Raw genomic sequence first — 22,108 nt, forward strand, 5'->3', positions numbered from 1 at the left:
CCGAACTGACCTGCCCTATAGATACCTCCAAACTCAAGGCTTCGCCTCGCTCACCACTCTGCATCACCTTCTGGGCACCAAAACCAAACAAGTCGTACCATGCCTGACACTGAGGAAGTCCGTGCCCGAGGGCGCCGCACCTGACTGACTTGGGATCTGACGCTTGGCGGCCACACTCTAAACGGCCACCTACCACCGCCACTGACACCGCCATCTCCAGTTAGAGAGACGGTTAGGCAGTGACGATTCTGTCCCAGCAGAAAGGACGACGGCCGAATTGACAAGCGCAAGGGTAATCATACCCGACCTGACAAGGGCCTCGAAGAGAGTGCGCGAAGTGATTATAAAGCCCCCTGCCCCCAACAAACAAGGTATGCAAAACTTTGCGCTATCTAGTTTTATCTTGCTTTTGAATGATTCTAACTTAATCTTCGGAGCCGTTACACCGGGTTCCCCCCGGAGCTTCCTCATCTCCTCCGTTTCAGGTTCCCTGCTATTCAGTTCAGAAGCAAGGTCATTAACAGCTAAGACCGACCGGATCGCACTTCATCAGAAGCCCTCCCAAACGGGGCTCTTCCCACTTTCAAAACACAATCTTTTGATGATTCTTGCTTTATTATTATTGGGATAAAAAAACCAGCGTTTATGACATTGGAAAAATTAATTAAGCAAGAAATCATACAAAGAAGATTTATTTGATCATTTAAGCATGGAAATTATTCAAATATTATTGAATTAAAATTACAAGTTTTAAAATTAAGCTCGTGCCCTGCTGAAAATTTTCAAGGACGCCTCAACCTCCCTAAGCCGTGGGCCCCTCCAAAAGTCCAACCACACAAGAAAGTTTAATCCTTCATTGAAATGCACTTGACTTCTGAAAATAAGGCTAGATATACATCTCTCAAAGCTGCTGAAAAAATGATCTAGGAAGCATTATTTTTTGGGCCTCACGAACCCAAATTTGGGTTTCTTTAACTTAAAGGGATCCAATCCATCTAGGGATTTTGGGTTATGGGCTTGCTATTTTTATTTTTGGGCTTTAACCAACAACGTTTTATAAGTAAATCGACATGAGCTTGAGAGAGATATCAGAAGAAGGGTTAAGGTGATTATTTAACTTGGAAGATCATTTAACTCATAACTCAAGAAAAAAGTCCAAAAGAAAAAAAAAACTTGGGTTAACGCGAAACAGTTCAACATGCTACTCTAAAATAAGAGATTAGGTGGTCACGGGCGATGGTTCGTAGAGTTTATGACTCAGCCTCGACCTGCTTAAGCCTACGTTGCTGAGAGAGTAGCCTCGCAAATCGGATCAAGGCTTCTTCATTGGTGCCTTCGCCATGAAGCTGTTCGAACTTTCCAGTCTCCAAGTTCACCATGGACATGGGCTTCTTTAGCAACTCCTTCCCAATCCTCACTAGATTTTGCAGGTTCTCCTCTGTTGCTATATCAACTGATGATGCCGCACCTGTCAATGTGTCGTCCTGTTCACTCACAAGTCACAACATAGAAAATTCAGTGTTGAAGTCGAGACCACAACTCTTCACAGCCGTGTAAACTAAAAATTTTGAATTACACAGTTTGATTAGTGATTGTATATATGAAATTAATGGCTATCTAAACTGAAGTGCATTGGCAGCTTGGGAGGACCTGAATCCGGAGGTAGTTCTTCTGGGCACGGAGGACTTGAAAGGGAGTAGAAACGTGGATGTCTACTACATCTGAGCTTGAATGCATGAAGGCATCAATCAAGGGCGTGGCTCCATCATTGTATGTCCATTCCAGCAATCCCCAGTTGGAAGCTATTTCTGCAGAGTATTTCTCTTCATGGTTGGCCGCGCCAGTGCCAAGGGACAAGACTAGGAACTTAGACGCATCCATGGGCTTTATGTGGAGGAAATCTGGGTCATTTATCAATATGTCTTTCGATATGTGGGTGAGAGCTAGTAGCGTCTGTGGAATTATTGAAGGCCATATTTTCTTTTTAGTTAATTACCTAATCCTTCTTTTGTAGCACAGAAATTAAAAGGATTAATAATTCCCAACTAAACTACTATTTGCAACTTACAGGGTTATTTGCAGCAACCCCTCCATCAACGAGGTTGAAGCTCCGGGTGTTACCCTTGGAGTCGTTTGTCTCAAAGGGATGAGCCGGGAGATATGTTGGAGCTGCAGAGGTGCTGATGCAGATGTCTGATAATCGAGCATTTTTTAAAGCGTGTCTTTGCCTGTACAAGTAGGAAGGTGAGAGAAGAAGTTTGTGTATTGGGTTTGTAATTGTGACATGCATACGTACCTCCTTGGTTGTGAAAATGGTGGGCTGGAGAAGCTTAACATCAAAGGTTGGGACGATGACGTTTGCTAAGGTCTGAGAAAGAGTTGTTTTACCCAAAAGCCCCTCCGTCAAGGACCGGATGTACTTGCCATCGTACTTGGGCCCGGAGAGAGCACGGCACAGCTTCACTATGCGGTCTATCCCGGCAGTTCTGGGGTTTGACAGAATCATCCATCAATCCACACCATCCAACACACATAATGTTGTTTTACATGCATCAATTCCTGTATACCTTTTATTGGGGCAGGAAAGTTTCAAAGATTATCTCCTATTCTTACAATATTCTTATAGCAACAGTATCCGGAACAGCTAGATGCAAATGGATCGGATTGGATTTGAATTGGGGCATATCCAAATCCAGTTATAAATCTCAAATCCGATCTGATGATTCGATCAGATTTCATAAGGGTGAATCCAAATTCTAATCCATTAAAAGATGTTAGATATCTGAGTTCATTCGATCTGATTTAATTTCACAAAAATAGGTCATGTTTGGCAAGTCTTTTTAGAAGATCTTTTGAGCTTTTAAAAGCTTGGTAGACCAAAAATGGTCTTTCTTTGTTTGGCTACTGAAAGCCCCTAGACCAAAGGACAAAATATGAAAAAAGACACTAAAAGCCCAAAGTAGTCTAAATTTGAGAAGCTCCAACCAAAGCTTTTCGTCTATTCAGACCTCAGCTTCCCGATAACATGACAAAAATTGGGAAAATGATTGGTTGAAACTCCCTTCATTCTCCATTTCCATTGACAAGAGAAACTCTACCTCCAGCGTTGACATTTTTGCACAAGTGAACTAACAACTTACTCCTGTCTATGATTATGAATGGGAATATTGTATTTGTTTGTGCGTATGCAATTCCAAAATGATTTGGAGGAGGACAAAAGCAAGCCTTAAATGGATATTACAACCTCTCTTGAACTGACATTACATACATCATTAATAGACAAAGAAATTCCCAAGATGGACTGTTTTGAACAAATGATATGTGGGCCCCACAAGTGCTAAATGTATATTTGGATATGTCAATGGGTCTGCCACAAGACATTTCAAAGGTGCATTTTCATTTAAATGTTCAACATTTGTTTGTTGGGCCATGGTTTTCAAAACCATACTGGACCAGACGATCGGACAAAAAAAACTGAAAATCGGTCAAGTAATTGGTTTCGTTTTTCTCCAGAACCAGATTTTTGTCAAAACAGTTGATTTTGGTCAGCAAACTGTTGACCCAAGCGGTTAAACGTTCGAACCGAGAACCGGATCCCTAACCGGTTCATTCTTCGGGTCAATTTTAAAAACCTTGTGTTGGGCTATATATGCTTACCAAACAGCCTTTCGGTCTTTTTAGCTTTAAAGAATGTCTATTAAAAAAATTGCAACCAAACTGTCTTTGATCTTTAAAGATCTACCCATGAAAGCTCGCCAGTCTTTTAAGGTCTTCAGCTTTTGGAAGATCTTCTTAAAAATACTTGCCAAACACCTCCTTAATAAATTATTAGAAAGAAAAAACATAACAATGTATATAAAGAAAAGAAAACCACAATCATTTTTTATCATATATATACATGTCGTTTTATAAAAAGTTACAAGAAATGCAATATAATAAATAAATAACTAATATATATATGGTGATCCAAATTTGATCTGATATTTAATCAGATCCTATCATTCGATTCAATCCAATCCAAAAATCTGATAGCGAGCTATCTGATTCTAGCAAAATAGGATCATATTCGAATTCAAATCGGATCATGATCTAGTCCATTTACATCCTATTGAATAATAGGACATTTTTTACAGCAAACATGAGACACACACACAAAGATGTGATGTTTTAATTGATCAACTTAAAATGACAATTAAAAACCATAAATTTAAAGAGGAACAATTATGGGTGTAAGCAAGCTTGACTAGATTCGAGTTGAGTTTGAGCTTTGCAATACTTGGCTCGAGCATCTCACAAGTTTAATCAAGCTTATAATAAAATAGTAACTTTTAATAGATTTAATACATAAAATTATAATTGAATTTTCCAATATATTTTTATTTATAATATTTATAGTGTTTATTTATTTATAATTTTTATATTAATTTATTTATAATCAACTCTACTCAAGCTAAGCTATCAGTTCGAGTAGGGAAAATGGAAACTTAGTCAAACTTGGAGTTTTGAGCTGTGACTTTTTGAGTCGAGTTAGCTCGAATAGCCTAATACTCAACTTGAATTACTGCTCTGAGAGCAATAATTAATCACAAAAACACTTTATATGCTCCCAGCTCCTAGCTTCCTACTAGAGGGATTATGTTCAGATATGATGACCACAACAAATTGATGGCCACATATATCCAGCCACACATCAGGAACATCGGTTCTACTCGCTGATATTCTTAATATGTAGTTGGATGAATGTAGCCAGCAATGTACTCCTAGCTTCCTACTTGCTCTTACCAAAGGGGAAAGGTTGTTGATACCAATAATAGAAAGGATAGGTTAAAAGAGTAGGTGAATTTAAAAGAAAAAAGAATAAAAGAAAAGGATGTTCCATGTTAGGTATCAAAACAGACAAACAATGAAAATCATGAAGATACAGAAAGCAAAACAATGGGTTCATATTGCTAAGAAATAACACTTTCTCTAGTTGCTTTTATAAAAGAGGGAATATTTATTTTTGAAGGAGGTATAAAAGAAAAATCAAATATCACATCAATTAGTGTTTGGTTCCAATAATCATAGGTACGATATGGTTTTAGCTTCTCAAAGGTTAGATTTTTTTTTTGGGTGGAATCATAGGTTAGGTGATGATCTTATAAACCAATTCAAATGGTTTTAGAAATTAATGTCACTAGTGTAACCCCCATACATATATAACAAATGTTTCTAACACCCCCCTATTAAAACCCTCCTTTTCTCTTAAATCTCTATGAACCCCTTTCCTAACAAGGTAAAGTTATAAATTAAAGGGGTTGAGTTGGATTAAGGGCCAAATCAAAAGCCAACCCTAAATGTGGACCTTGGCCTGGATCCAAACTAATGTCAAAATCCAAACTTATTGCCAACTCAAACCTAACCAAGGTTTAACACAAGCACATACATTGCTGGGAAAGGACTATCTTACAACTTGCAAATCCATTTCTTCTTAATTTGATTACCTCCTTTGAGGGAAGATCTTGGAGCAGTGTTCTAAATAAAAGTCATTGATGTCCTTAGCAGGGTATAAGGGCAGATTGTTCTCATCAGGCGCTGCAAGCATGACCGTTAACAGCCCGCCTGTGCTCGTCCCAGCAACCAGGTCGAAGTAGTTTGCGATCCGTGCATTCTCTCCATCAAGTTCCTGCAACCAACCAATATCACTTTTCTCTTCTATTATTACATTAAGGCTATGCTTGATTTGATAGAAAAATAGAAAGTTGAGAGAAAGCTCGAAGGCCGTGTTTGGTTTGAAGGAAAAAGTAGGGAAAAGAACAAAAAGGTGGGAAAATCTTTACAGACCTCGATGAATTTTCTTACCATTCTCTTCCTTTCCCTACTTTTCCTTCAAACCAAACATAGCCTAAAGGCTTAGTTTAGAAGGAGTACAAATATAAATGTATATATATAATATAAATATAGACAAAATAATACAAAATATAAGGTCTTACACTCAAAGTATTTGCATTTGTACTCCTTCCAAACTGAGCCTAAGGTGTGCGGGTTGTCAACCTGAAGTTTGGATTCAAGAAAGGCTAGTATTGTTCCAGGAATTATGCCTCTAACACCACCTCCATCAATGCTTAACACTGTCACCATCCTCTCCGACGCAGCAGCCATGGATAACTGCTAAACCTAATTGTTTCTAATCTCAATCGATGCAAATTGCCCAATGAATTGAGGATGATATAAGAGAGCGAGAGACAGACAAACAGACCGAGACACACACAGATTGATTGTGGTTTGGCACATAAATAAAAAACTGTGATGGAAAAGGTTTTCTGATCAACGCTCAATTTCCATGACGTTGGAATCTGATGCCTAAGGCTTTGTACTATAACCATTCTAGAGAACCTATCTGGATGCCACACCAGCCACTGTCGGGAATATGTTCATTAAACAATACACGAGTTGGGATTTAATCAATCTAGTTCTTTTTTCTATTTTATTGGTTAAGATAGGGTCGTTGGTTTGGACACGGCTAGAACTTAATCTTTTTTGTGATTTCTGGTTCTCGTTAATGGTAATCTGCATTTACAATGTATGTAACGACCAAAATGCCTCTATTTACAATTTTCAAGTTGAATTAAATTAATGGTGAGAAAAAAAAAAAAAGAAAAGGAATTATATTAAAGGGGTTGCACATATTTGCATTATCTAGTTACAGTGGAGTATCCAATAGCATGAGAAGCTTTGACAAGAAATTAGTCCCATCAAATGATTTTTCAAAGCACCCCAATTTCTGGTTTTCCTCTTTTCTTTGGACCCATTCAGGAGAAATACAGATACAGATGGGGACAGTTGGAGCATCCACTATGCCACATGGTGTGTTATGGATGGGACACCTGTGATTGATAAGTACAGACATATAAGAGACATACACCACTAATATTATAATACTGCATTTGTTCCTTGCCACGGTGTACTCTGTGCTTACACCGGTTCCTATACTGTTAGTCTGTTACTCTAATTGAGTTGGGACTGAGACCACTCTATAACAATCTAGGACCTCTATTTCATTTCACTTTTTCTCATTCCCAATTCCATCCATGATCCAAACATGTATCCCTTTCGCATTAGATTCGACCAAATATCAAATTCTCTATGCTGTATAGCCGGAGAATCACTTAAATTCGTTCAGTTCACCCTCTATATCCCTCGTTAATTAAGATGCCTGGTAATCAGAGTTGGCTAATTCATTTACCCAATTCGAGCGCCAGTTTTCAAGTGTTCATTGTCCCTGATATGAAAACCCAGATTGTCCTGCTAACCAGCAAAGAATAGAATCCAGACCCAAATGGATCAGGTTAATTAGTAACCATGTGGAACATGCATATGCCCTTTTCAAAAGTAATTTGTTCAAAATACATCACTGGGTTAACCAGCTGGTCAGACCCAGTATGACTTTTTCCGATTCGAGCCAGTTATGAATTATATATGATTTTGTCTCCGGTCACTGTCTTTAACATTGACATGAAATCTTAACTCGAACTATCGGGAAATGAGAGTGGAGTCGAGTGCAGTGTGAATTGCGAGTCAGTGAATTAATGATTAAAGTTATAAATATGATGAAATAGGATTCATGTAGCCAACCCATATAAATGATGGTGAAGATGAAATAGCAGCCTATAGGTGATGTATAGGACGAAAATCGAATCAAATAGATCATCAGATGTTTTGTAGGTGGTCTCACTGTATCGAGTTACAGCTAGATATATATCCCCTCTCATATAGTCATATTAATTAATAAATGCTTGCTTTTTACATCTCAGAGAACTTTCAACCTTTAACAACCACGGATTTCTTTCTGAGCAGAGAGGCTCGCTTCATCAGCATGCACCATGAATGTCTCAAGACCCACGAGCTAATAAATAGTATCAGATTATTAGAGGTGCAATTGGAAAAAAAAAAAAAAAACAAAAGATTTAAATAAAAGTGGCTAAACGGAACGATTTAGCCATGGGAAATGAAGTTTTGAATTGAATCTTTTTAAGTTGTTGTCATCACAGATACTGACGAAATCGATCGAACAAGAAAACAAAAGCTTGAAAAGAGAGAGAGAGAGAGAGAGTTATGGTTTATGGGGATCGAGTAGCCTTGAAGCTTTTTAAACAATGTACATACAACATAATGAACATGAATTTCAATTCACTGAACTCTTACAAAGAAGATGCTTAATTCTGGACCGTCTGTACAACCACCGGGGTTTATCATGTACAAAGCTTCAGAGTCTTTCGACCCGACCACCCTTTCGAAGCGAGCCCTCATATATGTCAACTCCCCATCGGCGGATTCTTTCTCAGATGGGCAAGGAAGAACCCCAGCTCCCATGGAGACTCCTCGCAAGAGTTGCATCACATGGAGCTCATCCTCTGATCTCACCTTCCTCCTAATGGAGTATCCCGTTTTCCGGCCATTACAGTACACCGCCCACACAAACTCCTCCAGTAGTTTCTTCTTGGAAGTCTTTGTCTCGCTCTCCAGGGCGATCCTCACTAAGCCCGTGGCCATCTCCTTGTGGAATGCACTCGTGAGGATGGGTAGTTCTATCACAAACATGGGCACACACCTGGGGTCCTCCTGTATAGCCAAGCTCAGTCTCCCTTTACGATACCCGAAGAGAGTCCCGATTGTGGCCTTGTTAGTGAGTAGAGCCTTCCGGGGTCGACCCAGTAGTGTCGCCATTTTGCATCCAGAGCTCAGTTGAGGGAAGAGCTTGAACATGCCAAAGAGCGACTTTGATCGCTTGTCGCTGGACATCTGTCGGAGCAGAGACATGACCCCAGGAGTTTCCATGGGTGGGCATGGATTCGAGGGTGTTCTCTTTGGTGTGGTGCCTTGTGAAGATGGCATCAATTTGTGTTGTATATATGTATCTCTGTTTGGGTCGGACTTGGGAGTAGGGGTATATAGAACCATACAACTATAGAAGGGCTAACTTGTTTCAGAACAGCTCTTCCTCTGTATGAGTTATATAGAGGAAGGAGAAGAAGGATTGAGTAGACTTTAAGATGAGTTGGAAAGGTAAGGTATGAGACTTGAGTAAATGAGTAGCTTCCTTGGAATCATTGGAGTGGAGGAAGGTGTTTGGTAATAGACCCCCTCTCCCCCAACTCAACTTGCTTAATCTTAATCGAGAAAAAGGTTAAAGTATGATGTAACCAAGTTTAATTAGTGATGCATGAAAAGAAAGGAAGGGAGTTGAATCTGATAAGATAAGGAGGGCCGGACCACTGATAGTGGGGGAAGCAGAGAAGGAAAGAAAAAAAAGGACCCCCTTTGCTTGCTAGTTTGGCATGTGCTTCTGAGTTATCAACCTCACATACTTTATGCTTTTTCCATTATCTCATCCCAAAGACTCACTAATTATTGAGGTGCACCTCATCTTTCCCCAAACACATCTCCCTGTTCATCATCCGTGGATGCTTGCTTTTGCCCCCCAACTCTTCCTTTCATTCATCAATTTTTCTCTCAAGTAGTGTCACCACTGTACAACAGTCATGTTATTCATGGAGAGTAGGGTCTTGATTGGAGAAAAAGAAAGGGAAATCCAGAATTGGGTCTCCATACTATATGTATATGTAGATATTCTTATTTATTTATTTATTAGATATTAGTGTAGGGTGTGGAAGAACTGGGTTTGTGCAGGTTGAAGCTGGGTGAAAAACAGTGGGGAGGCCCCAACCAAAGTTAGCCGGCCAGTTTCAATCATTGAGCCTACTGTCATGAGTTAATTGGAGCTGGACTCGGTTCTTGTACTGACTCCTGCAGCTGACATATGCGGCGTTGATAGGACGATATATATTGATAAGATGCATCCTCAAAACCAAATCATCTTGTACGAGCAGGAGCTTGCTTACGTACATTCATCACTAGCTAGCTACAAACAAAGGATGTTGAGTTTGTACTAGTTACTACTTACAGTTACACACATGGGTGCAACAGGTCTGGTCGAGAACCACATTATATGCTTTGGCTCCTAGTCTTGTCGGGTTTGGGTTCGAATTTGATTGAAGAAGTGGTTCAGAGATTGATCCATCATATATATATAACTGGGTATCTACCTATAAAGCAAACGATTAGGTGAAAAGTAGCTACCCATCATATAAATGTCAATTTCCATGTACATATACTATTGGACCCGATTATTATTATTATTGGATCTTATAGATCTAAGTTAGACCCAATTATTATCGGGTTTGGACCCCAACTTGCTAATCGGGTATGCATGGTGAGACCGGATGAACACTCTGAGAAGTGAGAATAGGGCATTCAGCTGTATATTGGAAAATCTCTGGTTCATGTATGATAGATTCGAGAAAGGATTCACTGAATTTGATAGCTGTTTTACTGGTCATGGGACCAACCATTTTGCTCCATACCAACCTTAAAGTGTATATGACCCACAAGCATTCATTCTATCACTTGTATTTATATGCCTGTTGTAGAACAAAATGTTTGATCCCACAGTCAGTAAAATAACTATCAGATTCAACTAATCCACAGGGAGATGTTCCCCATGTGTGGCCAGATGTCTTGCTCTCAAAGTGAAAAATGCATGGGTGCTTTTTTAAGAAATAAGAGTTTTACTTTTAGGAAAATAATTTTCTTTCTGATGTTCTGTAAGTCATTTTCCCAACAGAGATTCATGTTCACAATTTCAGTCACATATTTCCCAAATTTACAAACTTCTTTTCTAGGTTAAATAAAACACCAAGAAAACTAGAATATGAATCATTTTCCAAGGAACCCATTTATTTTAATTCTTTTTTTTTTGTGCAACCAAAAATGAAACTAATTAGAAGGAGACTGAGTTCAATGAGTGCACAAACCTTCTCCACTAATATTTTGGCATACGAAAAAAAAATAATAGATTGTAAAACCCATCTTTTAAGGAATCTTTAATGTTTAATAGCAACCATCAAACAGGCTTGGATATGGCACCATAAGCCCGACATTGTGATGATGATGGTCTGAGAATTTTATGAAATCAAAGCTTCTCCACTAAAACCCATGAAAAAGTAAAACCCATGATTTCATTTCAGACTACAAGTAAAATGATTAATCTTGTAAACGGGCACAAGTTTATTTTGTGTTATTTTCACTCTAAAGTTGGATAATTTTCCTTTTGTTACATCTTCTTAGCAACCGATTAATTATTAACCAACCCATATTTTATTAGGATAACTGTCTTTTACAATGTCAATTTCTTTGTTAACATTCCATACCCACCGAAGTAAATACAGCCTATACAAATTTTATTAGCTTAATGAGCATAAAACGTTATGGCCAAATTCTTGCAATGTGAAAGTGGAATCATACATTATGCTATGCCACGACAAAAGGTAAGGGCAGAAGAAGATACCAGTTGTATAACTCAAATCTTTTAACTTCTGCACTTCTCTAAGTGCCAAAGAGATCTAAGTTAGATCTTCTTCTAGGACAGATCACATCATTGCCAAAAGGCCAGGAATTGCTGAAGATAAACCTACTGGATTAATTTCTTGCTACTAACTCATTTAGAAGCTCCCTAATATATAGATTTAGATAGGTATGGACACCCATATTTCTGTCATTATCTCTTTGGCTAACTATGCTTGAGTTGAGTCGTCACACGGTCATGTCTCTTGATGGTTTAGTTTAAACAACTTCACGAGTTCAAACTAGAAAAAATTAAACCCTAAACTCTAAAGTGGCTCTCAATCTTCAGCGTCGAGTGGTGTCTGGTAATTATTGGGCCTATGAGGTTGCACAATCTGTGGGCATAACTTGTGAGCAGTTCTCTGCTTCTTATCCAATATAGTTTAGGGAAATAACATTATTTCTCATGTTAGTGTTGTAATTAAAGTAGGGGTGCAATTTGGGTGGGCTCAAATTGAAATTCTATACGGGTTGAATTTGTATTTTCGGTTCTCCAGTTGAGTTCAGGCCTATGAAGTCAGGCATTTTTATTTTTTGGGATGTCCTTAGCTTAAACCAGGTTCGAGCCCGGTCCAATTATACATATTCATACATGCATATATATATATATATATATATATATATATATATATATATATATATATATATGTATATACATTTGTATATATAATCGCAGATATATGTGTGTATGTATGTATAATTTTAAAATGAATTTATTAACCAACCCAAATGCATTAAATTACCGTGTGGACTTGATTCAAATTGAAAAGATCAAACTTAACCTCAGAGTCTCGCCTTAAGTCCAAATCTTAGGGTCAGGCCTGGATTGACCATAAACCTGATCCAATCCGCCCAACTTGCACCCTTAAATTAAACTACATCCACATTTGATACCCATTGATATTTGGATTCAAATCTAACTCAATATTATACACCATTACCATAAAAAGGACCCAAATATATTATCGGTGAATCATTGAATAACTTAAAACTAATTTCAATGAATCTTGAACCTATGGCCCTCATAAAAGAATGAACACTCAAAATCAACTTACTAAATATTTATATGTTAATTTTGAAAACAACCTCTGTCTATGGGATTAGGCTGCATGCATCTTTATAGTGGTGGAAATTTCCTACATTGGGCTGCCCTTTACATCTTTACATTGTGAGAGATTTGGATTTTATTTGATTTGTTTTCAGGGTACATGTGATGATGCTCTGGCCCCCACAAGATTAGTGATGGCACGTACACATGCGAGACTGCCCACTATCATCCACCACGAGTGCAAATCAGCCCCCACAAGATTGCACCCCACAACATTTTACGGTTGTGTATGGAGAACATCTCCAAATGATAATATCATCATTTCTATTATTATCATTGGAAAATATTCCCAATACACAGCAAGAATGTGTTGTAGGACATTGTAGGGTGCAATGTGTTGTAGGACATTTTACGTCCTTCTGCAGATTTGAACTAGTGTCTTCTCAAAGGGGAGGGATTAGATTTTGGACATGAGAGAGGACAAAGAGACACCATTTCCAGCTCTACATTAAAGTGTTATCAGATCTAGGGGTTGGCTACCGGAAAATGAAAAGAAAAAGTAAGAGAAAGAAAAAGGAATCCTTTACACATTACACTTCAGTCCAAGGATATTTATTGAAATGGTGATGCACAGACTGGTAGGCGTACGTGCTAGGTAAGGTTCCACTCCGACAGTAAGATTGTATGTTTCTCTGTTTTCCTGCCTTAAAAGAAACTCAGAAAATGGAGTAGAAACAGAAAGTCTCCACGGGCATAAAACAGAGGCAAATGCATCCTCTCTCTCCTCATACATCTAATTCTAAGGTGTTGCGAGGAGAATCCGATATGTTTCTCATTATCATTATCTTGAGATACCAACCTGGAAGAATCTGTGGTTAGTCCCATCAATTGCAAGTGATATCATATGTGGACCTCGGCATAAAAATCCTAGCGACTTGTTCGACGGTTCTAATTAATACTTTGATTCATAGGCCAACTATTTGAATTTTATCAAAATCTTGTGTTTGTCTCAACACCAAACCACCGGCAACTTCAATCGGTCATGTTTGAGATGCTTAAAAATAAGTGTTTATTCAAAATAAGCGTTTATTTGGGTGGGGATCATACCATTAAGCATTTATTGGTGTTTGAAAAATAAGCTTAAAATAAGTACTTATTTTAATAAGCATTTATTCAAATTTGTTCTCCCAAAATTATCCTCAGTAAATTTTTTGAACACCAATATACCCTTTTTATAAAGGTACTATTATAAAAGTAATTTTATGAAAGTAAAGTATTTTTATGAAAGCACTTTTGTGAAGGTACTTTTACATAAAAATACTTTTTAAAAAAGCAGCATTTTTATGAAAGTACTTTTACAAAAACACTTTTTGGAAAGCATTTTTGGTAGTACTTTTACAAAAAACACTTTTATAGTATTTTTATAGAAGCACTATTATCAAAGTACTTTTATGAAAGCATCAAAGTACATTTATTTATTCACGTCGGATTGGATATTTTGAAAATTTAGAAAATGAGGGACAAAAGAGTCACAATTGCTTATTTAAGTGCTTAATGGAAAAAAAGACCACTAAACGCCCAATATAAAATAAGTGCTTATTTTTTAAAATAAGCACTTGAAAAGGCTAGGTGCCAAATGCAAACAAATGGTTATTCGAATAAACACATTTTTAACATAAGCACTCCCAAACATGCCCTAAAACTAGAACTGTCAATCCCTTGAGCTTAGACCTTACTCATTTGGCAATTTATACATGAAATTTTCAATTGCCGTCAAGACCTACAAGGAAAGATTTGGAACGCTTAGGGCTCTCACAAATTACAATCACATAAACCATCAAAGTCATACCCCGGAGTTATTCTCTAGGAGGAACTCTAAATTGCTCAAATTAGACGAGGAAAATGTCAAGAAACCATTAAACCTATAAAGCTTAAGCTATTAGGTGAGGTCTCTAATTGGTTTTTATTCTCTAACATTCTCCCTCACATGAACAGCCCATTGAGCTTTAAGCATGACAAGCACAGGTCCACCGACACCTTATATTGAAATTTAGTTAATTGTAATGGGAAGGTAATAAGGATTAAACACTAGACCACTTGGTCAAACAAGCAATGGTACCATATTCTAGAGGATTATTTTCAACCATACAATGATTTCTTTAATTTATATGCTTTTGTTTTCTTCTTCTTCTATTGCATGACCTTTGGGTTGATTCATATACATTTTTATATTCAACTTTCCATTAAATTAAAGAAAATTGTTTTAACATCTAGTTGGCATTATTCTAAGTCTAAAAAAGCAACCAAACATTAAGATTCTAATAGAGGTGAACTTGGCAAATGGAGAATAAGTATGTGTTTAGAATCGTGGATGTTTATTGACTAAACATTTTGTACTTGATTTGTTTGGAAAACTGAAAAAGCAATGTTGAACATGTTTATTGACACTTAGGCACCACATCAGCAAAATAGTGAATAAATGCCTACATGTTGGGGGAAGTGCTAAAATGAAGCTTCCCCTAATGGTAAGCATGCACATAAACTGAAGTCTACTTTTGCAAGTCCCTATGCATACGGATTCACATAATGGGGGAAATGCTGAAGTGGCACCTATGTGATAGTGTTTATTCAATAAACGCCCATGGTTCCAAACACACGCTGAGTTTCTACATAACCAATCTCTTCCACTTGGATGTAGCCTTTTTCTACAAGCCTTACTTAATATTTTTCTACAAGTTCATCAACATTGAGTTTTTTTTTTTCGGTATCCATTTACATCTGATAGATTTTCTATTTTTGGGTAAACTAACTAATTCCTAAACCTGATTTTTATTTAATAGGTCTAATTCTTTTTTATAGCTTCACACCATTTCCTTTCATCAAATGCTTCTATAGCATCTTCAAAGTCATGGATCATCAAGTTTTTTTTTTTTGATAAATGAGTGGTTTGGATCATCAAGAGATTCCCCATTCAGGAAAGTATAGTAGACTTTTAATCTTAAGGAGGGAAATCTTTCTCTTTAAATTCTATTTAGAGTGTCATTAGTATATGAAACCTATCTTTCAAGCTAGGCAATTCTTTATTATCCTCAACTTGGTCTTTTAGGAATACAACATTTCTACTTTCTATTAATTCAATTGTTCCATCAGATTTATGATTAATATATCTATACATTTTGTTATTTTCATTGTATCCTATAAATGTACACCTAAGACTCTTGTTATATAACTTTCTTCTTTGCTTATTTGGGATTCCTACATATGCACTAGCCCTTTAATTTTAATATCACTTAAATATGGTTTTTTATTAATCCACATTTCATGGTGTGTCAAGCTATTTATCTTAATTAGAACTTTATTTAAAATGCATACAATAGTATCTAAAACTTCTTCTCAAAACTATGTTCCTAGATTTGAGTGAGATAACATTGATCTTATCTAATAAAGTCTTATTTCTATGTTCAACCTACTCCATTTTATTGTGGCATGAAGGACATGGTGAGTTAATGTATTATTCCATTTTGTGTACAAAAATTAAGGGTGGTTCAAGTCAAACCAAGCCAAGTACCTAGCTATTTGAGCTCAACTCACTAAAACAATGCCAGGCTTGAGCTAGAGCTTGAGCTCAATTCAAGCTAGAAACTTGAGCTTGAATTCAACTCAGCTCAAAAGCTTGCAAATTCGAGCTCGGTTTAGCTCAAGCTCGATTGTGAGCCAATTTCCTATAAAAAATAATAATTATAGATATAAAAATATTTTTTTATTTTACATACACAAAATTAAGAATTATAAAAATTATTTATTATCATAGATATAAAAATAAAAATATTATATATAATATTTATCATTATACATATAATTAAAAAATAAAAAATATACATATAAAAAGCTTTTTTATTTTACATATAAAAATAAGACTTATAAAAATTATTTATTATTATACATTAAAAATAAAAATATTATTATATACAATAAAAATTATTTATGATATATATGTATGTATAATAAAAATTATTTATCATATTATATATAAGGTTCAATTAGGCTCGCAAGCCAAGCTTCACCAGGCTTGAGCTCGGCTCAATTAGAAAACAAGCCTATATATTGTGAGTGCAGTTCGTGCAAGAGAGGACACAACAAATTTGGGGTGTGTCTCATTAGGGCGACAACACCAAGAAAGAACTATTTATATTGAAGAATGTAAAGTGACACTTCTTTCCATATAGTACAATATGTTATGTACAAGAAATAAAGTAGAAAATTACTGATACAATAAGAAAGTAAAATTATTATTCAGCTCTCACTATCACTATCTCTACACTCCCCCTCAAACTGATGAAGGGGCACCAGCATCAGTTTGTCCATGAGAAAGGAATGTTGGGTCCTAGTCATAGACATTGCGAAAATATCTGCCGATTGAAGATTAGATGATACATGAGCTAGTGAAATATGGCCAGAAGAGGAAATCCCATGTAAAATGGCAATCCACCTCAAAGTGCTTCATCCTTTCATGGAAGACAAGATTAGAAGAAATCCTGATTGTACTTAAATTGGTAGACAACAAAAGAACATGAGAGGACTGAGTAACATTCAAATCATGTAAAGGTGACTAGGTCCAAATAATCTCACTTCATACTGAGGACATGGCCCTATATTTTGCTTCAGTTGATGACTTGGAAATAGTTTGTCACTTTTTGCATTTCCATGAGATAAGAGAACAAACCAAAAATATGCACTTGTTGGATAGGTTAGAATCCAGAATATGGATAGCCGAACCAGGTTTAATGGCTGGCTGAATTTCAAAAATTTTCTAACCCAACCTGAGAACCAGTTTCTCGGAGATTTTGAAATCTAAAATTTCTAGAGCGATCATGCACTAAACTGGACCAGATTTGAAATCTAAATTAAAACTAATCAAACCTAATATGGAGACCACAAATCGTATCTCCTAGAGTGGTAGTTCACGCCCAATATCAATCCCAAAACCAGCCTCTAACTAAAGATGGCACAATGTACAAGAAAAGTTGATTCAACAAAATTGCTACCCAACTTTCTTAGATCGAATGGGATTTGTGAGCCTGATTTCCCCAACATTTTTCTTGCAAAAATACAGTGGGAAAACTAATAAAAATTAATTCTTGCAATGCCTAGACCATGATACAGTTTCTAGGAGAGAAGAGGAGAGAGCAAGAGAGTGAAGAGAACAAATTCTATTCGCCCCTTTCCTCTTAATCCCCTTATATGGAGCACTCTCTTAATCAAACTAGGATATTATTCAAATCTAATTTGGATATCGACTCTTTTAATAGATAAACATTACCTTCTTAAGAGGATAAGTGCTCCATACCCAGATCCATGCCCAGTTCATGATCACTTAACTAATCACATTAAAAATGGGTCTTAGGCCCATTACCTCCAATGGATCGCATCCCTAAGCATTGCATGGACACTTTGGGCCTGATATTTTATGGCGTAGTACCCTACAAAGGTCTCACACAAGTCCATATGGTTTAGCGCCATCTTAAAAAGAGGTTAGGCCAAATTCACTGCCCAGAGCGATAAACCCCTGACTCAATCATCTTGGGCTCAAACTGGGCCCAAAATTTACACATAAATGATCATTGGATTCAACCACCCTATTAAGACCCAAGGATAATGGACTTATGTGAGATAAAGCCCATCAGGTAATCAGCCTTGTAATGGTCTCTTAGACTTGACCTCTCAACCCATAATCATCAGAACACTACCCACAGGGAAGGACCCCTTCTCCCCTGACTGCAAGATACAATGTTACATTCTTTACCTAAATTGATCCCGAGATTAAAACCTTTTGCAAATATTTTCATAAAATAGTAGTATAATAATATATAAATATATTTTGCAAAACCATATTTTAAACACAAATGAAATCCATTACCAGTAGTTTAGGTTTCCATCAAAGGAAGTGCAAAGCCTATTCACTTTGTCTAACAAAGGGGTCGATCATATCACTATGATCAACTACCCAAGTAATTTCCCAAATTGCCCCAACATGCCCAAATAATTTTTACCAATGATGGATCTCATTGATTGGCACATCAAAGGCAACCCGGTCCACTACTCATTGTAGTATCATAATCAAGTTTTGGGTAATGTGAAATTAGTTATTTACAATGTTAGTTATTTAAATAATATCATTTTAAATTTTAAAATATTAATTACATATTGAACTTAATAATCCATAAAAATATAAATTATAACATTATTACCTAATTTCGTTATTAACTTTTCAATATATTAAATTATTATTTATTTGAATATTACATTATAATTATTTTTGTAGTTTTAAGAAATTCTTTAAATTTATTACATAATTTCATCACTTTAACTATTTAAAATCTAGTTATATTAAATATTTCATCTGTTGAAATATTTAGTTATTTAAATATTTAAATAATATATAAGTTTTTTTGTTATTTGAATTTTATTTATTTTAAAGTTATTATATAATGTTAAATATTTTGTTATACAATTATTTAGCTATTTTTAATATTTTGTTATTTAAGATATTTAGTTGTTGAAATATTTAAACAACATTTTATTTTTTTTATGTTACATTTTTATTATTTGAATAACATTTAAATTGCATAATCCAGAAAATTGTAATTTATATTGTTAGTACATAATTTTGTAATAGATTTTGTAAAAATATAAAATTATTAATAATATGAATATTATTAAATTTATTACAATTACATTTTTATGTTTTTAATAGATATTTTAAGCTATTATATAATTTTGTTAGAATATTTAAATAGTTTTTAAATTTTTTATTTCAAAATTTCATTAGATAGATATAGATAAAAAATGGGGAGAGGATAAATAGAAATTAGAGATAATTTAAGAGAGAAACTCTTTACTAAATTAGAGATAATTTAGGAGAAAGTGGGGGAAGTAGTTTAGGAAAAATTTTAGGAGATGATATTATTTAGGTTATTAGGAATATGTGGGGAAGAGAGAAAGAGAGAGAGATATTTTAGGTAATTTTTTGGAGAAGTAGAGCATCTAATTGGTTGTTTAAAAAATGACATGGAATAAAAAAATAAAAAATTCAAAAAAATGAGAAATTTTCTAGATTGTTGTCTTTTAGTGTGTGTGTGTGTGTGTGTGTATAGATAGATAGATAGATCCCTTATATGGTTAGAACTATATCCCAAGAAGACACATAAAATATATTGCATAGACAATTTAGTGCACTCATGAGGAAGAAGATGAACAAAATAGATGCGATCAAACACATGAAGAATAAAAAAGTTGGGAGGAGTCTTAAACAAAGATTGATGTGGGGATACATTATCAAGAATAGATAATGGAAGAAGATTGGTGAAATGTACAGTAGTGTTGTCCGCCTCCACCCAAAAGGTTGTAGGAGCATGAGAATCAAGGAGAGTTCTAACAACACTTGGGATATGGTCATTTTTGTGTTCAACAACCTCATTTTGTTGGGGGTGCCAAGACAAGACTTCTAAAACTATATATCATGTTGTTGAAGATAGGCCCAGAACTCTCCATCAATATACTCTCCCCTTGAGTTTGAATGGAGGGTACAAATAGTGGTTTTAATTTGTGTGGTCACTCTAACATGAAAAAGTTTAAACATAGCAAAGGCATCTAATTTCTTTCAAAGAAAGTATATCCATGTATAACGAGTGAAATCATTAATAAATGTTATGAAATAACTAAAACCCACCTTGAAAAATACTAGAAACAACCAAACATCAATATGCACTAATTGAAATGGTGCATAAGCATGAGTTATAGAAATAAGAAATGGTAAAACATGAATTTTACAAGTAACATGACATGCAAGTTCCATCCATTTTCTTGGAAACAAAAGAAAATAATGGTAAACATCTAGATGAAATAAGTAAATCAAGTTTCTTTACACAACAGTGTCAAATGTTGCAATCATTATTACAAGAAAAAGTAGTAGAAAATAAACATGAACTAGTTGTTGGAGAAGTACATCCCTTCTCAAATTCCAAAGCGAATAGTCAATCGAATCTACGTCCCTTCCCCTACACCTCCCTAGTGTGTTGGTTCTGTATCAAACAACTATCATGTGAGAAGGTGACAGTGTGACCATGTTCAAAAAGTTGTCCTATTGAAATTAAGTATGTTGTATGTAAGTTTATGAACAAATAAAGTTTAAGCTAATTTGAAAGGAGAAGAGAAAGAGGTAGATAAGGTGAGATTAGTAAAGCCAACAATGTCAAGATTTTCACCATTAACTATAATAATGTGTTTGCTAGAAGGAAGAGGATAAGATGATTGACCACATGTTTCTCTCGTCATATGATTGGAAGCACTAGAATCTATTATCCAGAGATGACTAGGAAAAGCACAATAATAAGCATGCTTATTGATGATGGTGGATTTGGCCCCCTAGTCACATCGTGACAGATGGCATTTTGGAACAGCTAGATGACACATGGACACCGCCTAAGCAATTACTTGGAGTCCCAAATCGCGATTTGTCTTCACTTCGACCTAGTGGCTTTGTCCACAACTTAGGTCAGCTAGGAGAACCTCGTCTAGGGCTGACCTTTAGCACCTCGTCACTGGCTAATGTGACCTCGACGTGAGGAGTGACCTCCCTCGAGGGCTTGCCGATCTGACTGAGCTCTAGGAGACGACCTACAGTTGTGCTCACTGACAAATTTGGTATGCATATCCTGACACTGCCAAATTTCTCAGAAGTTGGTAGGGCTGTTCACGGGTCAGGTTGGGTCGGTTTACTAAGGTTTTTCCAACCGACCCGACCTGGTCGAGTTACCTGAGATGGAAACCAAAACCGATCTAGTGTTAAGCAAAATCGACCTAGTCAGTTTGAGTTAGGTTGGGTCAGTTTCGGTCGGTTTCAGCTCTAAGTTCATCCATGCCCCCCATGGCCCATGTGCTTGTGTGGTGCAAGTTTGGGTTGTCAAATATTTCAATTTTTATGTAAAACTGAAATATCTTTATTTAACAGTTTAAATATAAAATATATTTAAATTAAAATCAAAATATATATTTAAAAAGATTAGGTTGATTTAATTTAAAATCAAAATATATATTTAAATAGTTAAGTAGGAACTAAGTCGGTTCAGTTCGGGTCAGTTTCGATTTTCACACAAGAAAGCCGAAACCGACCCGAACCATCGGTTTATGAATTTATACAACCCGAAACCAATCGGTGCTGATGAAAACCCGACCGACTTGGGTTGGGTCGGTTTGGTCGGCTTGGGCCTTCTTATGAACAGCCCTAGAAATTGTCCCACGTACCAAGTGTTCCGAAGGATAGTTAACGTGCGTGGTAGTTACCTCCAGGGATCTCAGACCGATTAGACGACCTCCCAGAAATATCGGATGTGGTGTGTGAAGCCCACGCCAAACAAAGCCTATATAAAGGCACCAACCCCAATGACACAGGGGAGACGCCCGATTAAATGCATTCTAGCTCTCCTATTTCTCAAACTCTCAGCTCGCATATCATAGTTAATGATTTAAGCATCAAAGCAACCTCGCCAGGTTAGCCACCCCGGGTCCTTTGACATAGTTTCCTTGTAGATCTCTTTGAAGAGCTACCCAGCTCGACAC

The 22,108-nt window shown here is 36.2% G+C and overlaps 2 protein-coding genes across 4 annotated transcripts; both read right to left on the reverse strand.

Annotated features, from left to right (window-relative positions):
• Positions 1 to 1,090: 1,090 nt before the first annotated feature.
• Positions 1,091 to 6,244, reverse strand: LOC148876424 (patatin-like protein 2). 3 transcript variants are annotated; one of them, XM_088947188.1, is made up of 5 exons: positions 5,973 to 6,244; positions 5,484 to 5,665; positions 2,069 to 2,486; positions 1,651 to 1,953; positions 1,091 to 1,484 (listed from the first exon to the last, which is right to left on the reverse strand). In XM_088947188.1, the coding sequence occupies exons 2-5, from the start codon at positions 5,582 to 5,584 to the stop codon at positions 1,251 to 1,253; spliced, it is 1,056 nt and encodes a 351-aa protein (XP_088803314.1). In that variant the 5' UTR covers positions 5,585 to 5,665; positions 5,973 to 6,244; the 3' UTR covers positions 1,091 to 1,250. The 3 variants fall into 3 exon arrangements, with proteins under 3 accessions (XP_088803314.1, XP_088803305.1, XP_088803322.1); XM_088947179.1 differs by having other exon boundaries at positions 6,034 to 6,225; XM_088947196.1 differs by lacking the exon at positions 1,651 to 1,953 and having other exon boundaries at positions 6,034 to 6,225.
• Positions 6,245 to 8,098: 1,854 nt separating this feature from the next.
• LOC148876425 (protein MIZU-KUSSEI 1-like) lies at positions 8,099 to 9,100 on the reverse strand. The gene has a single exon (XM_088966805.1). The coding sequence runs from the start codon at positions 8,938 to 8,940 to the stop codon at positions 8,170 to 8,172; it is 771 nt and encodes a 256-aa protein (XP_088822931.1). The 5' UTR covers positions 8,941 to 9,100; the 3' UTR covers positions 8,099 to 8,169.
• Positions 9,101 to 22,108: the final 13,008 nt, after the last annotated feature.

Source organism: Nelumbo lutea, chromosome 1 (assembly GCF_056320005.1).
Source record: "Nelumbo lutea isolate HS-2025 chromosome 1, American lotus-T2T, whole genome shotgun sequence".
In the NCBI taxonomy this organism is placed as follows: Eukaryota; Viridiplantae; Streptophyta; class Magnoliopsida; order Proteales; family Nelumbonaceae; genus Nelumbo; species Nelumbo lutea.

Coding starts and splice junctions, on each gene's coding strand:
- LOC148876424 (XM_088947179.1), bottom strand. CDS start 6,141: ATGGCTGCTGCGTCGGAGAGGATGGTGACAGTGTTAAGCATTGATGGA. Junction 1,954..2,068: donor GGGTTGCTGCAAATAACCCT/GTAAGTTGCAAA, acceptor ATAATTCCACAG/ACGCTACTAGCTCTCACCCA. Junction 1,485..1,650: donor AGAACTACCTCCGGATTCAG/GTCCTCCCAAGC, acceptor GTGAGTGAACAG/GACGACACATTGACAGGTGC.
- LOC148876425 (XM_088966805.1), bottom strand. CDS start 8,940: ATGGTTCTATATACCCCTACTCCCAAGTCCGACCCAAACAGAGATACA.